The 19699-nt window shown below is 32.9% G+C and overlaps 1 protein-coding gene across 1 annotated transcript in view; it reads right to left on the reverse strand.

Annotated features, from left to right (window-relative positions):
- CCDC178 (coiled-coil domain containing 178) overlaps nucleotides 1-19492 on the reverse strand; it is a 166535-nt gene extending 147043 nt beyond the window's left edge. Inside the window, exons 1-8 of the mRNA XM_035319302.1 lie at nucleotides 19450-19492; nucleotides 15071-15151; nucleotides 13060-13187; nucleotides 11023-11057; nucleotides 9211-9293; nucleotides 7699-7899; nucleotides 2181-2401; nucleotides 497-639 (exon numbers count right to left, since the gene is read on the reverse strand). Coding sequence (XP_035175193.1) covers nucleotides 497-639; nucleotides 2181-2401; nucleotides 7699-7899; nucleotides 9211-9293; nucleotides 11023-11057; nucleotides 13060-13187; nucleotides 15071-15151; nucleotides 19450-19477 — 920 coding nt within the window. The 5' untranslated portion in view covers nucleotides 19478-19492. The remainder of the gene's footprint in view (nucleotides 1-496; nucleotides 640-2180; nucleotides 2402-7698; nucleotides 7900-9210; nucleotides 9294-11022; nucleotides 11058-13059; nucleotides 13188-15070; nucleotides 15152-19449) is intronic.
- Between the last annotated feature and the right edge of the window lie 207 nt (nucleotides 19493-19699).

Genomic DNA, 19699 nt, shown 5'->3' on the forward strand with positions numbered 1-19699 from the left:
GAAGGAAAGAAGAAGGAAAGAAGAAGGAAAGAAGAAGGAAAGAAGAAGGAAAGAAGGAAAGAAGGAAAGGACTGTATTTTGATAAGGTAAAAAGTACTTGGCTAGAATTGTTTTGTTTAACATGCAAGTTCAAAATTAGCTATGGTACTATGACATTTTGGTAAGCGCTGCTGTTCAGTGCAAGTAATTTGTGTAGTTAATAAGAATGATAGCAAAAAATCTGTGAAAGGGAATAAAATTTCATAATTCATTAAAATAAGGCAAAAATATATAGCTTCTTGAAACATTACATTTGGGCATATTTGTGGACATCATCCTTTCCTTACTTTGCTAATATGAACTAAGACAAAGCAAACAAGTATTTTACGTATAATTCTATTAACTTTACTTTTACAAAAATCAAAATTTTAAATGTTTTCTACATGCAAACTTTCTATAGTTTCATTGTTACTATAAAAAACTTACACGTGTGTAACACGATTTGAATAGCTCTTACTTGTATTGACTCAGTAGCATCCCAGCATGTTTAATTTTCTCATACAAGGATTTTATCTTCTTTTTTCCTTCTTCATCAATTCTCTTCATTGTCATTTGTATTTCCATGAGCTCAGAATGAACATCACTATATATTTTTGATGCCTAAGCGTCAAAATAAAATAAAATAAGTTTTCTGATAAACGTTATGTAAAATTCCTACATAATTTTAAAAATATATATATATATAGATTTGTATGATTCTTTGCAATCTTAAAATTTAAGCTTAAAGTTGAAGCAGTATTTTGTGATGCCGTAACAATGAATTTTGTATGGTCTGCAAAGACAACAGAACGTGTATTGTAAAATTGCATGACGTCAAGAAGTGTTATTACGAGGCTTTTCACTCTATTGCAAAACTCAGAAGTTGTTGTGAAAAGGTGACTACTTTCATGGGAAGATAGTGACCTCTGGAGCAGAAAGAAAGAAAGTTGAAAGAAGCCATAGAGGTTTCACTGCCAGAATTATTAGCTAAGCATCTCCTAGAGGATGTACAAGCCCTGCAGTCACCACTGTAAAATAGACAATACAGACAATGAACAAAATTTTCACTAGTATAAACAGTATTGTTCCTATCAACTTTGAGCTATGCACATCCTTATTGTCTCTGCTTTTGAAAATATTACAAATGTCTACAAACGACACTACGTAAAATCTTAATCATAATCTAGAATTTATCTGCTCAAGCTAGTTCTCCAGATTTTAAAAACTAGAGATTCAAAGTAAATTGCTTTAATTGCAAAGAAAAATCAGTGTTAGCTGCTTTTTAAGGCCATGGAATTTAAAAAAAAAAAAAAAGAGAGAGAGAGGAATATGTACCGCATATTAATTAGAGCACAATAAAAACCATAGATATTTCATTTAATAATTTGAGATTTTTTTGAAATGAAATATACAAATGAGATACTGGAACAGAAAATCTATATTCTTAAGATGTGTATTGTCACTTTCTGGGGAAAAAAAAAATTAAACAGAAAAAGTATTAATTTAAAAGTCTTTACAGATATATATATATATATATAAATCCTATTTCCTGAGTAGTATTTTAGAACTCCTCAACTTTTTGACTGCATTTATGTATTCAAATACAAGAAAAAAATGATATAAAATAAAAATCACAATAACCGATTTTTAATTACCTAGTGTTTTGAAAATATACCAACGGTAGAACTATCAGCTATTTCATGTCAGAATGACATGCAAATTTTGGAGTGCAGAAAAGTATTTCCAAAAATAAAGAACTTGCACTTGAAAATAATTACATTTTAGTTTCTTTTACAACTTCTAACACCTATACATTCTGGAACAAAACTTGATGACTGAGAAACCTGAAAAGAATTTATGCAGACATCAGATATATGACATTTACCTTTCTTTCAAAAAAATCCACATGGAATCCACTTACAAAGTTAGAATTACATTCCACGTATGCTTATGAAGCATTTAAAGGCCAACAGCATTATCCTCCCTGGATTCTGTCTGCACTTAGTACCTGTATGTAATGGTACAGGCACACAATTCTCAGTCTTTGTGTACAAAATTTACAACAGACTAGTAATGCCAAAATACTGCTGTTCTCTAAAAGGATACACACTTATCTAGTGGAAAGGTCCTAATAGAAATGTCTCTGCATGATTTGTATTCACCTTTTCATAAGCCAGTAATACATCTTTCACAGCTTCACCCTCCAGATTTAGCTTTTCTTCCAGCAGAGGGCTGTGTTTCTTCATGAAGTCTATATCTTCCTGAATCATTCTGTTGACTGTTTCAATCTTAAGTATTTGGTTTTCTACCTGTCGCAGCTGACGATTTTTACAATCAAAATGCCACCGTAGCTCCAAGGTATCTTGAGTACACATTTCATATTCTGTTAAAAATATAATTAGCATAACAAAATGTGTATCTGAGGGAAACCATGAATACTTAGTGAGATTAGGAAATATGTTGTTATAATAACAAGACTTGATTTTTTTTTTTTCCTGTAAAATACTTTAAAAGCAAACAGAGGACATTGGTTACAAAAAACATCACCAAATACTGCATTAGTGGTAGAACTGTTTTGAAACTCATACTTAATAATTTAACTACAAGATTCAAGCAAATTCTCAAAGTGAGGGGTGGTTTTGTGTTTATGAAGGAAACTAAAACATCTGGCCTTAAGTTATATCTTGAGGAGGCTTTTACCACACAAAAACAGCTGTACTCAACTTCTCTGTCACCAGCAATGGACATACATGGATGCAGAAGAAGAACAGGGCAAGTATATATATATATCCTATATCATCTTAATATGCGAACTGTTTTCAGTTCAGGGATACTTCCTGAATTAAATGTGGCTTCAGAAAAGCTAGACTAAAGATACACATTTGAAGCCATCAGCTAGATCATATTCATGTTGCCATACAGAATTGTGTCAGTGTTAATTCACTTCACTGCATTTACTTTTCCTACTCTGGCATAAATTTCCTAAGGGTCCTTACAAGAAAATATGTAACTAGATCATTGGTTACTGAATGACAGCATGTATTTTATCTTGCTCAGAAAAAAAAAAAAAAAAAAAAAAAGCTAATTACAAACTGTGTCATAACAGAGCAGTCCTGCAGCAGTTCATGTTCTACATAGAGAAGAAGTATTGGTATGAAAATAAGGAAAGTAAGATTATCAGGTAAGAAAAAAAAAATCAAAAAATATCTCAGCAGGAGTAAACTTCTAGAGAGAGTGTGGTACATTTTACAGAGAAAAAACGGCTCTCTGGCTCTGAGAAGTGGAATATCCAGTGCAATCACTTAACATTGGATAAAATTTGCTGTGTTAACAAGACATAAATCACAGATTTACAAATTTATTATTTCATTGCCACTAAAAGTTAAAGAGGCTTTGTATGAGTAAGTGGCTTTTCTGTGTCATACTAAGTGACGCCTAACAGTAAGATGAATAAAATGTGTATGACACTGGATTTTTGTTATATTTCAGAGAAGGTCAGTTCTGAAGATGGGTTATGTCACTGCAATTAGTTGAATGTGCTACGGTACAAAAAGGCAGCAGGAGCTAGCAATAATGGAAATCAAAGGAAGTCTGAAGAAATAACAGGATTCTGTGCCTACTCTGAATGGGTCATGCAAACTCTTAATTAAGAATCTCCTGGGTCTGTAGTACTTAGATTAGGGATAATTATAACATCCCTGAGGGTCTTTTCCCTTTATCCTCAATTCTGTTTTAGCATAATTTTTGTCTTATAGATAATAGTGTAAAATACTGTAATCCTGAAAATGACAAATTTACTCCAAGGACAAAACATCATACTGCCATAGTCTAGTGATAAATCAAGGGCGAGAGCTGGTTAATCTTCACAGCCAAACTTCATGCTGTTTTTTGCTTTTTTGTTTGTTTTAATAGATACACTGTATCATTACATATATTAACATAATTTACAATGTGTTCAGTATATACGACTATTCCAAATTTTGATTTTTTTATATTATTTATTATATTATTTACAGAGAATGCTAAACAGCAAAGTAAGAGTAATGGATCTTTATAGCATCACATGTGTGATGTGTGTGTATATACACACACACACACACACACTGCTTTTTGCATGACTGCAGTTGACTTGGAAAGTAACATCTCTGCAGTTCAAATCCTGAAATACTGTGCTGGAGAATGAAGCTCTATTATCAACCTTCTCTTCTTGAAGCTTTTTTTGCTTCTATAAATTTGACCTTTTAGTTGCCACGGGATTTTTTCCTGCAAGCAGTTTCTAATCTCCCTATGAATTAATTTTAATTCTGGTTCTTTATTCAATCTCTTCCTTTGTTTTTAGGATGTTATAAATTGTCCTTTAGAGGCAACTGATTAAAAAAGAAAGACAAAAAAAATCTCTACAAACTGGTAAAACCTTAAGATGTTTCTTTTTTCCAATTCGAGTTAGTCATTGGCTAAAATAAATAAATAAGAAAATAAACATAAAACAAAAACATATTTTCACATATTCTCAGGGATATGTCCAATTTCACATTTTGCCTGAAGACCATTGACCACTGCATCTTTAACTTCAAGAACCTAGATTTTGTCAACAGTTTTCATTATGAAAAGAAAGGATAATTTGCCAGCCAAAAAATCAGCATTAACACAGAAAGTTTTAAAGTCTTATTTCCTATTTTTTACAGTCCTTACTATTGTTTACTGCTGTGGTATATTTTGTTAGACATCTGAATATAAAAATAATAAACCACACCCACAGCAACTACAGGATAACCTGGGGCACTTCTGTAAAAAGGAATTGGGAGATTTATAGTTGTCAACTGGAAGACTTAAGAGAGTCATGCAGTACCTTCACAAAATGTGATGTGTTGCAAATGTAAAGGATCTAAAAAAAGGACCTTAAAATCAGAAACAAAGATACTATAGTTCCAAGGCAGATTTGGCAGCCTCCAAGATACCCACTACTCTCTGACAATAAACAAGCATGGCATCTTGAAACATTATGGTGCCATATTGTAGAAAAAGCTGAGAAGTTTGATGGTTTGATGTTGTTCTTGCTTATTTCCTGACTATAGGAATATAAACTACACATATATATATGTATGGGAATATATATATGTCTGAGTAGAAAGATAGATAGGAATATGAACTATTCAGAAAAAAAGGGTGTGTGTGTTAAAATAAATAGTCAAAATGGTCAAATAGGTATGTGGGTTACCAGCCACAATATGTTGATTTACTGATTTTACAGATATTGTACCTTCTTATCCTTGGGCATGAAAGGGGAGGACCATCCTGTCCACATGATCTTTTGGCATACTTTGGCACACTAGCCATTTCCACTGGTGTGAAAATTTACCTTTTATTAATGGAACACATATGGTCCCTTTCATTTTGTGTTTTTTTTCATGAACTTTAACTAATATTAAACAAGAAGAATTAAGGCTTCCTTATAAGTAAACAGCCTATTTTGTTCATTAACGATATTGCAAAACAAAGCCAAGCAACTCAAACCAATAAGGCTAAGAGAGATACAAAAGAAAAAAAGTTTAGAGATTTTAGTCTGTAACCATGGGTTCACTACCATGATGACATACATACCCTTCTTCGCAAGCAAAAATCAAGAATTTAGTGGTTAGCCTACTACAACATTACTCAGGTATACTGCATAGATCAAAAATATTTTTGACGAAGTTTGCCATTATCTGTTGGCACTGAATAGCTTGAATCATACAGGCAAATGAGTATTCCCAGAACAACTGCTTGAGCATTTGTTTCATCATAATTAATGGATCTTCTGAATTCAGTGCATGGAATCTGTTCTCGAAGACAGCCAGTCATCTTTTTTTTTTTTTTTTTTTACATCTGTTGACTGCCCTATCACCAGCATCTCTATTAGAAAAAGACTCTCTAAATGAAGTAGAAAATGAATTACGTTGGATCCTGCATCAAACTGACTTCTGTAAGCTTCTTCAGAACTTCCATTCTTCTCTCACTATAGAAAACTCCTTCACTTTCACAACGTGAATATGAAATCATTAAGCATGTCCTCTAGTGTTCATTTTCTTTAAATCATTAAGTCTGACACACACCTGAGGCTGGCGCTTGTGTCCATACAGGTCTGAAACTCCGAAGTGTCAACTAAAGAAGGCCGAAGTATAATAATTTTTCACAAAGGCTGTTTTGTGGTTTCAAAGACAGTTTTTTTTCGTTTCTTCTTTTGCTCGGCTATTCTAGAGTATTGTGCAGTTAAGTTTCTTTACAGTCTCTCAGAGGCCAGGAGCTAGCTGTCATTTGAAGCTCTCCTTAATACTCACTCTCAAAAGGATTCATTAAAACTTGTAATTGGGGCTTTGGTAGACTGCACTGTGACTTACACACTGTTTGTTGCCACGTTTTGTTTCTTTAAACACCAAGAAAGAAGGGATTTGATTCTCTTAACATCTTAAATTGGGCAGAATATCTGTTTGACAAGGCATACAAGAGAAGAACAAACCTGGGTGTAACTTAGGTAGTTCCTAACAATGGTCTAGTCCAGCAAATGCCTCATTATTGGTAAAAAGTTTAAATTATTCAGGAACTGTAATTCCACTAAGAGCTCTCAAAATTATTTTTGTTTTTCCTACAAACACCTAACGTGATTTGATAAATAGCTCTGTGAGATTCTTTAGAGTACTTTGATTATATTTGCACTCGAAAGCAAGGTGAAATGTTGTTCCAGAACTATACACAGCTGTCTAATAAAAAACAGTAATAAACATGGTCAAAGAATAGAGAAGAGGTCACAGTACTTACTACACAATAGAAAGATCAGAGAATAAGTCCCCAGAGCAAAGAGATAGTAACCTTAAAAAGAACAGGTCATCACAACTAAAGAGAGGTGATTTTAGGACTGCTGTCACCTTTTTTCAATATTAAGAACACATATACACAAAAGCTGTAATAGTTAAGTGAGAATTTGAAAGAGTAATCCACCCTCAATCACAGCATCTGACTGTCAATGAATATGAACGACATTTGACATATGATACAGCACTGATAATGCTAATGCATGTTTATAATTTTCCTCTAGATATATGTTTTCCCACAGGCAACAGGCTACAAGTCTAGGTTCAAATGCAACTTGTTTCCCAGTATGACTTGTGAGTCAGGAGACACCAGCTGCGAAGTAGCTGCTTTTTTTTCCTTTTCTTTTTTAATTCTATTGTGTAGATGCCAGTTAATCACAGAATACCTTAGAATGTCTTTAGAATCTGGGATTTCAAGGAGATCTATCAATGGTTACATCAAACCATTCATGTAAATACTTTATGCAAATGTATCATATTTTAATTATTTTCTAAACAAACTTATCTTTTAAATTTATGGTTTAATATACACTTTAGCATATTGCATTATTTTGTAATTCTGCTTAAACTTCTCATTCCCTGCGACAAGCTGAGTATCTCTTATTATATTAAGTGTCTTGTTTACTCTTAAGCTATTTCTCAAACAATGTTAACTATTCTGTTAATGTACATCACGTTTTTTTTTACCCATGGATACATATTCAAGCATACCAAATTCAGAAGCATAAATATTGTAGTTCTATTACACTAAACACAACTATAGTCATAATTCTTATGCTGGGTAATGTACTTACAGAAAAATAACAAATATTCTTAGTTTCAATACTGATACCTTTTTGCACAGCTGCAGGGAGCTGCTGCAGCCTCCAAAGTGACATACGATCTATTTCCATGCCAAGCTTTTTCCTTCGTTGTCTCTCCCTCTCCAAAGCTTTTTCTGCCTCCTCACGATCAGCCTCCAGTCGCTTAATTAGCTCAGTAACTTCCAGTAGAAAAGCTTCTGTTTCGCGCTTCAAGGTTAAAGTCTTGCTGTCTTTAAAAATGCATTAAAAATTATTTTTTTTTTAATGAAAGCTTGGTCATATGCTTTTTATTCCAGCTTCATTCCCTACAAAAAGTTGGCCTGTCCACATGTATCATGGTAAGCACAATTAGTTACATTGCTTTTTAAAAATACATTAAAATTATTTCTTATGAAAGCTTAAAAATACACTCTTTATTCCAGCTTCATTCTCAATACAAAGCTAGTTGCAAATAAAACTTGTATGTTCTATAGCATTTTCCTTCAGTTTAAGTCAAATGCAGAGTAAAAAATATAAAAAAAAATATTTTAAAATATATTAATAAAGATAGAACCAAATTTTCATTTTTGCCTTGTCACTTGGGTCAGTAATCATCCTAATTATCTCAGTGTTTTTAAAATACTTGTTTTGTTTTATTTAATTTTATTTTCCCCAGGAAGTATCAAAGTCTTCAGAGTTCTGACAATATCCAGTGTAATATCTCAAAAGCAAACAACACTGTTTTTAATCATAATACAAATGGGTCGTCAACATCTTATTCTGTGAAACCTGACTATCAAGAATGCCTGAGTTGTTTGTTTCCATACAAGATTTTCTGAGGCCATCTTCCATTATCCTGATCAATATAAGCTACAGAATTTAAGACCTTTACTTTAGATTCCACAGTTGATAATCATTACTTTCCTAAATTATTTTGATTAAAACTGTAAGCATTGAAAAAAAAAGGATAACTACTTAAGCTACTTTCACTGGAAAGAACTTTTGAATTGCTGGCATCAACAATCACACAATTTACTGCAGACAGGATTGCCTCAGGCTAGCAGTAATCAAAATGTTGTAGTGTGGCTTAAAAAAATGCACATAATCTCCTTAATACTTAAAATATTTTTTACAAGTATAATCTGAATAAAGAAACAAACTGTAAAAAATAGAACTCTGTTTCAGGGGTATATTATGAAAACCCTGCAACATTGGTGCAGATATTTGTTAATTAAATGAAAAAAATAATCTAGATTTTCTAGCAACCAGCATAACTAGTTTTACAGGTTCAACTCCTACGTGCATTAAAATACAGTATGAATCTAAATGCAGAAATGTAAATTACTGTCTTGCAAACATGATGATTTAATAGTACTTAATATAACATTTTAAATGTATGTCTTTCAGCTTGACAGACAATACACAGACAGATTTCAAAGGACACACTCATCGCTTACATAAGATATGTCAAGTAAATAACAACTGTTATTAAATGCAACACATGTATTAAATGAGGGTAAGTAACTATAACCACTCAGAGTGAGTACTGTAAAACATTTTACCTTCACAAGATACATCAGCTTCTTGAAAATCCAATGACAACCAGACATCTTCAGTAGATTCAGTACTGACCTGTTTTGTTACCCTGCAGATAAAACCCACTGTCACTAAAATTTTAGGCTGAATTTAAATTAACACTGTTACATAACTATTACTTTCACTAAGTCAAAAGTGTATCTTTCCAGTCTTACATATTTAAACATTGGTTTAGGTAAGTGGAACAATTGCTAAAAAACACTGCAAGTCATACTGAAGAGTTCTTAATTCTACAATTCCCATATAAATGCTTTTCTCACATTTCTTTACAGAAACACAAGAAAGAGATTTCCTTAACAACTGAAACTGTTGTGAGAAACTGTTCTGGAAAAGTTGTTACTCTCACCAAGCCCTGAACTTGGCGGAGCAATATAAACTTTCCAAACTCTTCTAAACAGCAGTAGCATTGAGGGTCACTATCAGACAGGTATTTTGCACTGCAAGTTAGATGTAATTTCACTTTTATCAGTTTAAGGTAAGCCATCACTGAAGGGTCCACAGTGAAAAAAGTTAAAGATTTTTTTAGAGACATGAAGGCTTCGTCAGTTTCCAACAGACAAGCTTTTGAAATCTTGGGAGACTCAAAAGCAGAAAAGAGGAGGGCATTGTTAAAATGAGATCAGGACAAATTTAACCTGCAAGTGAGAGATAACCGAAACAGACAAATTAGAACACAAGCGAACCACAGCTCTCATGTGACCTCAAGAGGCTCATTAGCCTACTGGAGTTTAGAAGAAAGAGGATGAAAGATAACCACCACCCATTTAAGCCCACATGTGCAGGTTAAAGAGCACATACAGGTCTGTCACATGTACCTAAGACAAAATGAAATCTGTTTTTGTGGTACATCAGACATACATGCATAACGTGAAAGTGTAGAGTTGAAAGCACTCCACAAAAATTTGGGGGTTTCTGTGAAGAAATAACAGACAAAAACCTTATGTCAAAAACAGAACAAAAGAAATAGAACTGAAGCCTCCCCAGATCAACAGAAAATGCATGTAAAGTACGGGGAAGAGAACAACAACAGCAACGAAAACATATTTGATAGGAAAATTTGACTAGGTGATGGAAGAGATTTCAAATCAGATACAGAAGCAGGAGTTCAATGAACAGGTTAAGTAGGCTGAACACAAAGTATCTCAGTAGGCATATCTGAAAGAATGAAAATATACAGAGAAATAGCGTATTCATTGAGCAAAACAGTCAGGACAACAAGCTGAGTGCATGAGACACTTTGTCCTCTTCAAACTCTTCTTTTTAATCTTCGTAATGAGAACTACATTATAATGTAGCCTGCATCACGAATAATACAATGTAAAGTCACACAATCAGCTTTATTTTGGGTACCTTCTAACTTAAAGCAATGAGAGCTTAAAGTGCAATGAGCTGTATTTAAGTACTTGAGATGAGGCACAATTTCAGAAGTATCAATAACTCAACAACTCTTACCAACAGAAATTCATCATTTAGGTGGTTCCTGAGACATGAGATCACTTTGAAAATTAAACACTTAATAGGAAATATATAAGAAACACTCCATAAACACTTTAGGGTTCATAAATTAACCAGCTCCTGCAGGTACTAAGAATACTTTAGATATGTTTTAAGCAACAGAAGAACTTGGTAAACTCTATAGTTCACATAGTAGACTTTATAGTCAGACTAACTTCTCATTTTATATCTCACTTCTCACTTTAATTACCTGACATTAAAACAAATACATCATTTTGTATGATTTTGTGTGTTTCTTTGCATGCTTTGTATACATTTCTTACCGTGGCATTTTCTCCTCCTTAAACACATGGTCATACTGCAAAAGTAAAATAAAAACTCCATCATACATCTCTGATAATACATACTTTTCTGTTTTCTAAGAAAAAGGCCACTGAATTTTTTATCATAAGAGGCTCTAATCAATGTACATAGAGATGTATGTTTCTTACCATCTTAAAATAAATACGAAGCTTTTGAATTTTTTAAAAATGTGTAATGATCTGAAAAGGTTGGCAATAAAACCAAATTTTTGTAGGTACATGTTATGTAATACTTAATTTTGTAATGTAATTTTTTTAAAAGTCATTTTATATTGTTAATACCATTGCTACTCTTTTAACCTCCATACTTTGTTTTTAATCTCAAAAGTAGCGGAGAGTGTCTGTCTGAACTTTGTATGCTTTTTCTTCATTAGGGTAACGTCTAGAACAGTAAAACACTGCCAGGCCCTTTGGGCCCAGCAACTTTACCACCCACACTATTAGTTTGTTACAAAACCCTATTGATGCAATTACCATATTTGCAAATCATTCGCAGTTTCCAAGCACAGTTCAGGAACTGGAAAGAGTGAGAAACCAGTCCCCAAAGCAGTGCGTACACTGTTCATCCTGTTTTGCAGGGGATGAGTTTAACAATATGGATTTGAGGTTTTCCATTTCAACTGGACGCATTACTGGTGATATTTAATTTATGAGCAGAGATGTAAATAAATTCATATTTATCCTAGTAAAGTCCAAGTCTCTCTGTATTTGTAGCAGTATATTCATTCCAGTAAATATTCCTAATTTTGATTTTTATAAGCATGCATGAAATACAGATACTGAAGCCACCCTGTCTTTTTTCACCTTAAGTCACAGTAGTAATGATGTTATTGTCTAGAGGCTTTAAACTATTTTTAAGCTCTATGTATTAAGTATACTCACAAAGTTAGAAGAGATATGGAAAACATGCACAAAACTGCACATGCATTAATATGAATGAATATCTACTGTTTATCCACCTAATTCATGTATATTGATGACAAAATTAGAACACTAAAATCATTTCACTGTTCTCACATCATTTTAAGTACAGGTGAATGCGACAATATACAATTTTCTACTTAAGTCTATGCTTTAAATTGGGATATTACTATAGTTCAGACACATTGGATTCCTCTAGTATCTATGCTGTAGTTGCAGAAATCTCTGTGCAGAGTGTTTAACAATGTTTTTGGAAGATTAATGTAAGATACTCTTCCTGATGTGCTGCTATGATGGCACTATGGTCGATACTCGAGCTAAATTATTTAAATATAACTTGTCTGCAAAAGTAGCAATCAGATCTTCTTACTGCAGTGTAGACATATACAGAATTTATTAACATTTGGAAAACACTCCTCCAGTAAAGTGAATTATTTAAATAATACTAATCATGTTCTCAAATAAGTTAATGGGAACATTTTACTATACTTTAAAACAGAATATATTGCATTTTTCTTCATCTACCTACCCATTTGTAGTTCCCACTTATTCTTGTTTCTATTCACACAAAACCTATATAGGCTATGAAAACATCATATATTGCTAGAAACAGAACCATAGTATTTTCAAATTCACAGCTCTGAACATAAGAGTAAAGAATATTTAATCAAGGTAATTTTAAGTACCGTTTAGGAAAGAACATTGCTTACTATAAGTGACAGAAAATGGCACTGAGATCAATTTGAGTATCTAGTCAAGATTAGGATCAATAAATATTCTGCAGACTATCTACATCATTGAAACAACATGATTTGGTGTGCATCTGAATTGTCGTATATGAATTTACTAATGTATATTTGATATATTATATGAAGATGCTGTGAGATAGCTTGATTTCCCTAAACTGTTAAGCAGATAACACATCATGACTAGTAAAAAAAAACCTGCTGGGCACTGTTTGGACCATCCATACCAGCTGAAGTAACATTTTTTTTAATAGAAATCACCATAGAAATCTTACTTAAAATATACTTGCTATATAAAAAAGGACTTGGCCACTTTTAACCATAAATGTACCTGTTGAAAACATTTCTCCATCTTGACTTCCAATTCTTGAATGTGATATATAGCTTTATTAATACATGGTAATGGAGTGTTTACAAAAGCACAGCTACGTTGCCTCATGGTGGTCCACTCATTCTTATCTGGAGAAAGAGAGAGTACAGAAGGTTGCTAAACTTTACATGCAGGCTGCCACCAGATTTTCTGATACATTATTTTTTTCCTTTAATTTGGAACTCGGTAAACCTTGGTCTTGACATTGACTAAGAGAATGTAACAGCTGCATCTATTGATATGCACACTTTATGCAGAAAACATTGTTCCCTTTCAATACAATCTCAAATACAAGGAGAGAGACTCAAAAACGCATGAAGAATATGAAGGAATAATTTCAAAAAGATGAGATGATAAAAGGAGTGAAGGTCAGAATACAGTCTTCTATAATTAATTTTATATAATTAATCCCAAATTAATTGATTTTGATGATTTTAGGCTAGTCCTCAGAGAAGATTTTGTTCAAACAGAAAAAATAATATCAGAAACCAAAAAGGAAAAGCTGTCAGCTACTAAAAAAAAGCCCAGAGCAGAACAGAAAAAGGTCTCAGGGCCTGAAGAGGCAAGCTTAGGCTGCTCTTATGCATACAATACTTATTTCCAGCCAGTGTTTGCTTCAACCTTTTGAAGGGATGAACTTCCAAACCAGTAGTTATTGTGTTGGGAAATTAAAGCTAAATGGGAAGTTATGAGAACAAGCAGATTTAACTACTATACTTTCTTAAACTCTGCTAGCCTTGTAATGACATAATTAAATTACACTGTGCCACACTATTAGTGTTAACTATTTAATTAATACACAGAATGGTAATCTGACCGCAGAGATCACTAATGAAAGGTGTCAGGAATCAGAACAAGACAGTGAAACCTAGACCTATGAAAAAGTATAAGCAGTTGTCCTACAAAGATGGAACATTAACCTAATTATGTTCAGGGGGACACAATGCTGTAAGAGGCCTTGGAGATTAACCAAAAATAACAATATTAATAATAGGGATTATACAGTAAAGTAGATAGATTAATAGACAACCTTAATATACAGTTTTTGGGCAGATGTTTTTTTTTTTTTAATTTATTTTTTTTTTAAGAATAAACTCTTAGTATCTTGATTAAAAGTGTCAGACTAAAAGACTAGAAGCCTGTAGGTAGCATAACATCCTTCTAACCTTACCTTATGGCAAACCACCTTACTGGAATGGAAAAGATGGTTTGCAAAATTTTGTTTGAAAAGAAGCCCTGTAAAACTGGTATCAAAAAAAAACAACTCACAAGATCTCACTATGCTTGTTTCTACAGCCTTCCCAGGATGCCTACTGTTCTAACAAAGCACATATAAATTCTGGATTTTTCTTATACACCGATGCACAACATACAAGTTCAGATTTCCAGATCAATATTAATTCAATTTCACTTAGTTGTTCTGCTATTGTTTTTACTTTTTACTAAATGAACATTAATATTGTTGTAAAAATATTTATTTTATTTACATCATTAACGTAACTAACAATAACTTAGTTTAAAAAATCTGAAACTTTTAAAAAACATAAAAAGAGGATTTTCTCCTACTTCTTTGGTTTTCCTTGGTAAATGCAAACATATTTACAAGTCTTCTAATCCATTTGTAAAAACAAGTTAGAAATATAACTCAGTGGTAAAGCGGAACCATTCACTATTTTCTTACAATCTAAGAAAAATAAATCCAGATGACATGAAATACAGATAATTTTGCTTTCTCCAGATAGAAAAACTGAACTATGATTACAGGATTGAGTGACACCAATGACTGACACACAAAGTATAAAAATGCATAATTGTTAGGAAGAATTTTGAGCGGCATGACGGATAACCAAGAAAGAGGACTAGCACTGCAGACTATTAAAATACAAAATATAAAAAAATTACTTATGTCTTAAATCTAAGCCCTTCTTTAAACTGCTTGAAAACTGTATTATAGAAGACATATCTGACATACCTTTGGGTGGCTCATCACTGTCCTTAGAAGAACAGGAAATCAACTGTGTTTCAAACATTACTGCTGGTAGTACTTTGCAGCCTAATAATCAGAAAAATAATGATACATATATACATAAATACACATTTTAAACACGTATTTTCATCAGCACAAAGTTTATTCTATCAGTGACATATATCCATAGTATTTTTAAAGGTTAGCAAGTCTGCTTTCTCTTTTTCTACTAAAAGAAAGACAGCAATTAACCACTTGAAATTACAAATTGCCCAGTGGAACCTACATAAGTAATGAAATTGTAATAAAAGAAATAAATATATAAAAACAAGACAGGAAGATTTCAACCTATGTGGCCCAGCTTTTTAAATTACACATTATTTTTTTTAATCCCCCGACAGTGGAAATTAGCCCTAACTGGACAGATGTGTAGAGCAGATAACCTATGAGATGAATATTCATTACAAAACTGTCAGTGAAAGTCCATAAACCTTTCAACTGAACCACTGTCCACTCAACAGATAGATAACACAGAACAAAACACTCTATTTTGCATACGAAACGTTAGCTTTTTCCATTTCCCGAAACAATTATTGCCTGAAACAATTATTGGTGGATCTCAACGTTGCTTAGAGAAATATGCCAGCTTGGCAAGCAAGAATTTTTAACTCTACATGTGACAGGATATCAGCTTCCTGGACCCAGCAAAGCAATACAGCAGTCTCGTACTGACTTATCCCAACAGTCAGACCTGATTGGCCACACTAGCTCCAAAAAGGAATACAAAACTCTCAGAAAGTCAATGAAAATAAGTATCTACAGGAAGAATAGCTTTAGAGCAAGGAGAAAAGAGAAGAAAAACCATATATACAAAAGGATGAGATCCAAAAATAAATAAATAAATAAAAGCTTAGGAAACAATTTCAATTCATCATTTCTTATAAAGTCGGTAATGCATCAGGAAGGAGGTACAAAACAGACAGATCTGATATACAAGCATGTGTTAAGAACAAGGTGTGAACATCATTTGCCTGATGCAAATCATTCACGTTACACAGAACACAAAAGATTCATTCCACTGTACACGACAACCCGCTGAAAAAATGTATTGGACAAATCCACACTTGATGACAAAAGTATTGTGTCAGTCTGAGGCTTGGAAAAAAATTAGTCAACACTTACTTCATTTACTATCTTTTGAAAATCTTAGCCTCAATATGTATAAATAATACTTATGTTCATAGCTGTAGTTATAAATATACAAATGAACAAATTTATTTGATACTATCCTACCCAGACCAGTAAGTCAAATCTAGTGAGTTAGCACTGTTATTCTGTAATATCTACCTCCGACCTCCAGGAAGTGTTATTCTGCACAAATAATTTTACACCATTCAAACAGACTTTCTCACTCTGCCAAAGATAACCACTACATTAAGCCATACTGCTAGAATATACCTTTCAAAAGCCACTGTTTGCTACTTCATAAAGGAGTAAAAAAAAAAAAAAAAAAAAAAAAGCATTGTGAATGTTTCATCAGGTATGCATACAAACTTATTAAAGATATATATCAGATGTATTATTAAATATGACTAAAGCTAAATTAAAAATACAACATTTAAATTATTTTCTTGGTAATTTAATATAAATAATTGGTCAGCTGCTAAAAGCAAATGCTTAATGTCAACATCTCAAGTAGAAAGATGAGAAACTAAGATTTCTGTTAAAAGTAAAACTGTAGAAAAATGTTTTTCTGTGAAAGAGATTACAAACTGCAGACGTTAGGATTACTGTCCATGTAACATAAATTACTACTACTATTTCTCATCATAAAAACCATTCCCCAGGCAGAGTCTGGCGATATTCATAAATACACTCCATAAATAGCCTATTCCATATGAACCTTTCTCTCATCAACTCCGATACTCCCCTCTTCACCAAAACTCTCATTCATCATTACGCAAACTATGGGCAAATTGAAGTTATCTACCTCATAAGACTAACAGATACGGCCAAATTACAGGAGAATTTTGTTTGAAGCGTTTTTGCTGATTCCTGCTTCAAAAATTTGCTGATTCCTGCTTCAAAAATTCAATTTCTGTTGGAATTGTTCTTCCTTCCCCCAAATGCACTTAGCATAAATAAAAATTATGAACTAAAACATAGTTTAAAGGAGCTAACACTCTATGAACAATCTTCATTTTACCCTATCATTTCCTGACCCTCAAGTGCTCGCTTTCTGCAAATACATCATTTTATCATTTGGTGTTAGGGTCCTAGGACCTCTTACACAATTTCTGCCTGTCCTCAAGCGATGCAGTGAATCATTTTAATCACTGAAATGTTGCCCCAGTTTACTTCAGAATATGCAAGAAACGATTAATATCCCTAGAATTATTTCCTCAAGCTACATTTAGTGTGGATATTTCAAAGTAGTACACAGGGTTGTTTAAATAGCAGTTTGCAACATCAGAATGTTTTATAGTGACAACTAGGTCTCACACTTGAAAACAAGACTTCATGCAGAATCTCGTAAGCAGGCTAATATAAACCAACACTAACAACAACAACAAAAATTATAATTATTTCTTTCACAGAAACAAGATCTCTGTGGAAGAAATAGTCCATTATACTAGCCACTTTAAAAAGGCTTTAAAAAGGGACATAAAATCAATAAAGTACTCTCACAAACTTCTACTGGGGTCCAAAACTAAATATTCTGTACCTGAGATTTTACCACTATCATATAAATACCCGAATAATTTTGATAGTTCTGTATCAAAATCAGTTTGAATTTTTGTCCAGTATTCCACTATTCTTGGGGTTCACTGCAACTAGATTGTCTGCAACGTAAGTGAACTTAATCCCTATTCTTTTGCCATAGGCCTTAGTGTAAATATAAACTCTAAAATAAAAACCAGACAATTAAACAGGTTGAAAAACAACTGTAAATCTCTAACAAGTAAGGGTATTAAATCCAGGTGCTTTGTGCCACAGTCTCAAATGATGCACTTTGTCATTATATATTCTTGAGTTCCACCTCTGTGACATGAATCAGAAAAGAGGAATTACTCTCCTATCAAGCAGCATTGAGAACATAAATGCCTTAAGACCTCCTCACATCCTGTGACATGGATTCTCACAAAATTTAGCTACCTTTGACTAAAGGCGCTACCTAATTTGTTATTCCAATGTCCCTCCTCACACATTCTAAGGCCAGAAATGAAGCAACAGCATTATTAATCTCTTCCTTATTCCTGGAAGGTCAGAGACCTGACAGTTGTAGGAACAATCTCTCTGCTCAAGCAAAAAACTAATTCAATTCAATTGTTAGAAATAAGCATCCGAAATTCCATTACCAGAAGAATCATCCAAATATGTTTTAAAGATGATTACCACCAACGCTCATGCTACTAAGCATGTTAGTTATTTGATCCGTCCCCATATCCATAATTAAAATATCATGTACTATAGCACAATATTTTTGAAAATATTATTAAACCTTAAACCTAGCATTTTCTTCTGTTGTATATGTCTAAATGAAATACAGTGAATATTGGTTACCATAGTAACCACAGAACTGAAGAAATTTAGTTTTGGCATAATTGCTGCATATGTTCATACAAATCACATCTCCTATTCTGAGCATTAGATATGTAGATGCTTTTGAATTCAATTTTTTAAAAATAGAGTAATGAAGTAACAACAAAAAATTGATCAAATATTTACAGATCTTGCATCTTATCAAACCATTAAGTACTGTTTATCTTTTTACTTACTTATAATTAAGCCGGTTCTGTTGTTGTCATTAGATTCAAATACTATTTCATAATAATACGTAAATAGTCAAACATCCAGAAATGGCTACGGAAATTTCAGAAAAACAAACAAACAACAAAAAGAAACAGCACGTGACAAACTTATTTTATCTCTTTTCACTTGCAATGAGGTTCACATTGAATAAGGATGAATTTGCTTGTTTCTTTAGTTTCAAGAAATAGTAGGAAAGGAAAAAGCACTCTAGACATGCTGACACTTAGTCTTACAACAGCCTAATTGTCTCAACAGCATTAAAAAACATGCATTCAGCAGGAACAAATTAACTCAATTCAACCAGCCTGTGAATTAGCTACAAACTCCTCTTCACTTTCTTATCAACTCTCAGAATGAGTCATAAGCATCTAAAAAAAAAAAAAAAACACAAAAAAAACACACACATAAAAAATCCAACAACCACAACCCTGCCAGTCAGATGAACAGCGGGACAGTTGGACTTGTATGTTTTTACTTCAACGCTAGAACTCTTCTGTTCTTTTCCCTTCCTAGCTTTGTTTGCTCAATAACTTTGTTCTGTATCAGTTGTTTCAGAGCTGCCTTATACTCACCAAGTTCATTGCCATTGATTCCTTTCATTTCAATGTTCAGAAATACAAACATTGGAATTTCAGAGTTTGGCAGTACAGAACAGATAAACAGACAAATAAATCTTAGTTAAAAACAAACACAGACATCACCTCTAGTCAAAAGCTTTCACTCTTGGAAATTTAAAGCATTTTCTTAATCTGTTAAACGCTGCACAAGAATTTGTAGTTATCAGCACTGCAACAAAGGGATGCAAAGAAAAAGTCCAAGAAT

The sequence above is a fragment of the Oxyura jamaicensis genome, chromosome 2 (assembly GCF_011077185.1).
Source record: "Oxyura jamaicensis isolate SHBP4307 breed ruddy duck chromosome 2, BPBGC_Ojam_1.0, whole genome shotgun sequence".
Lineage (NCBI taxonomy): Eukaryota > Metazoa > Chordata > Aves > Anseriformes > Anatidae > Oxyura > Oxyura jamaicensis.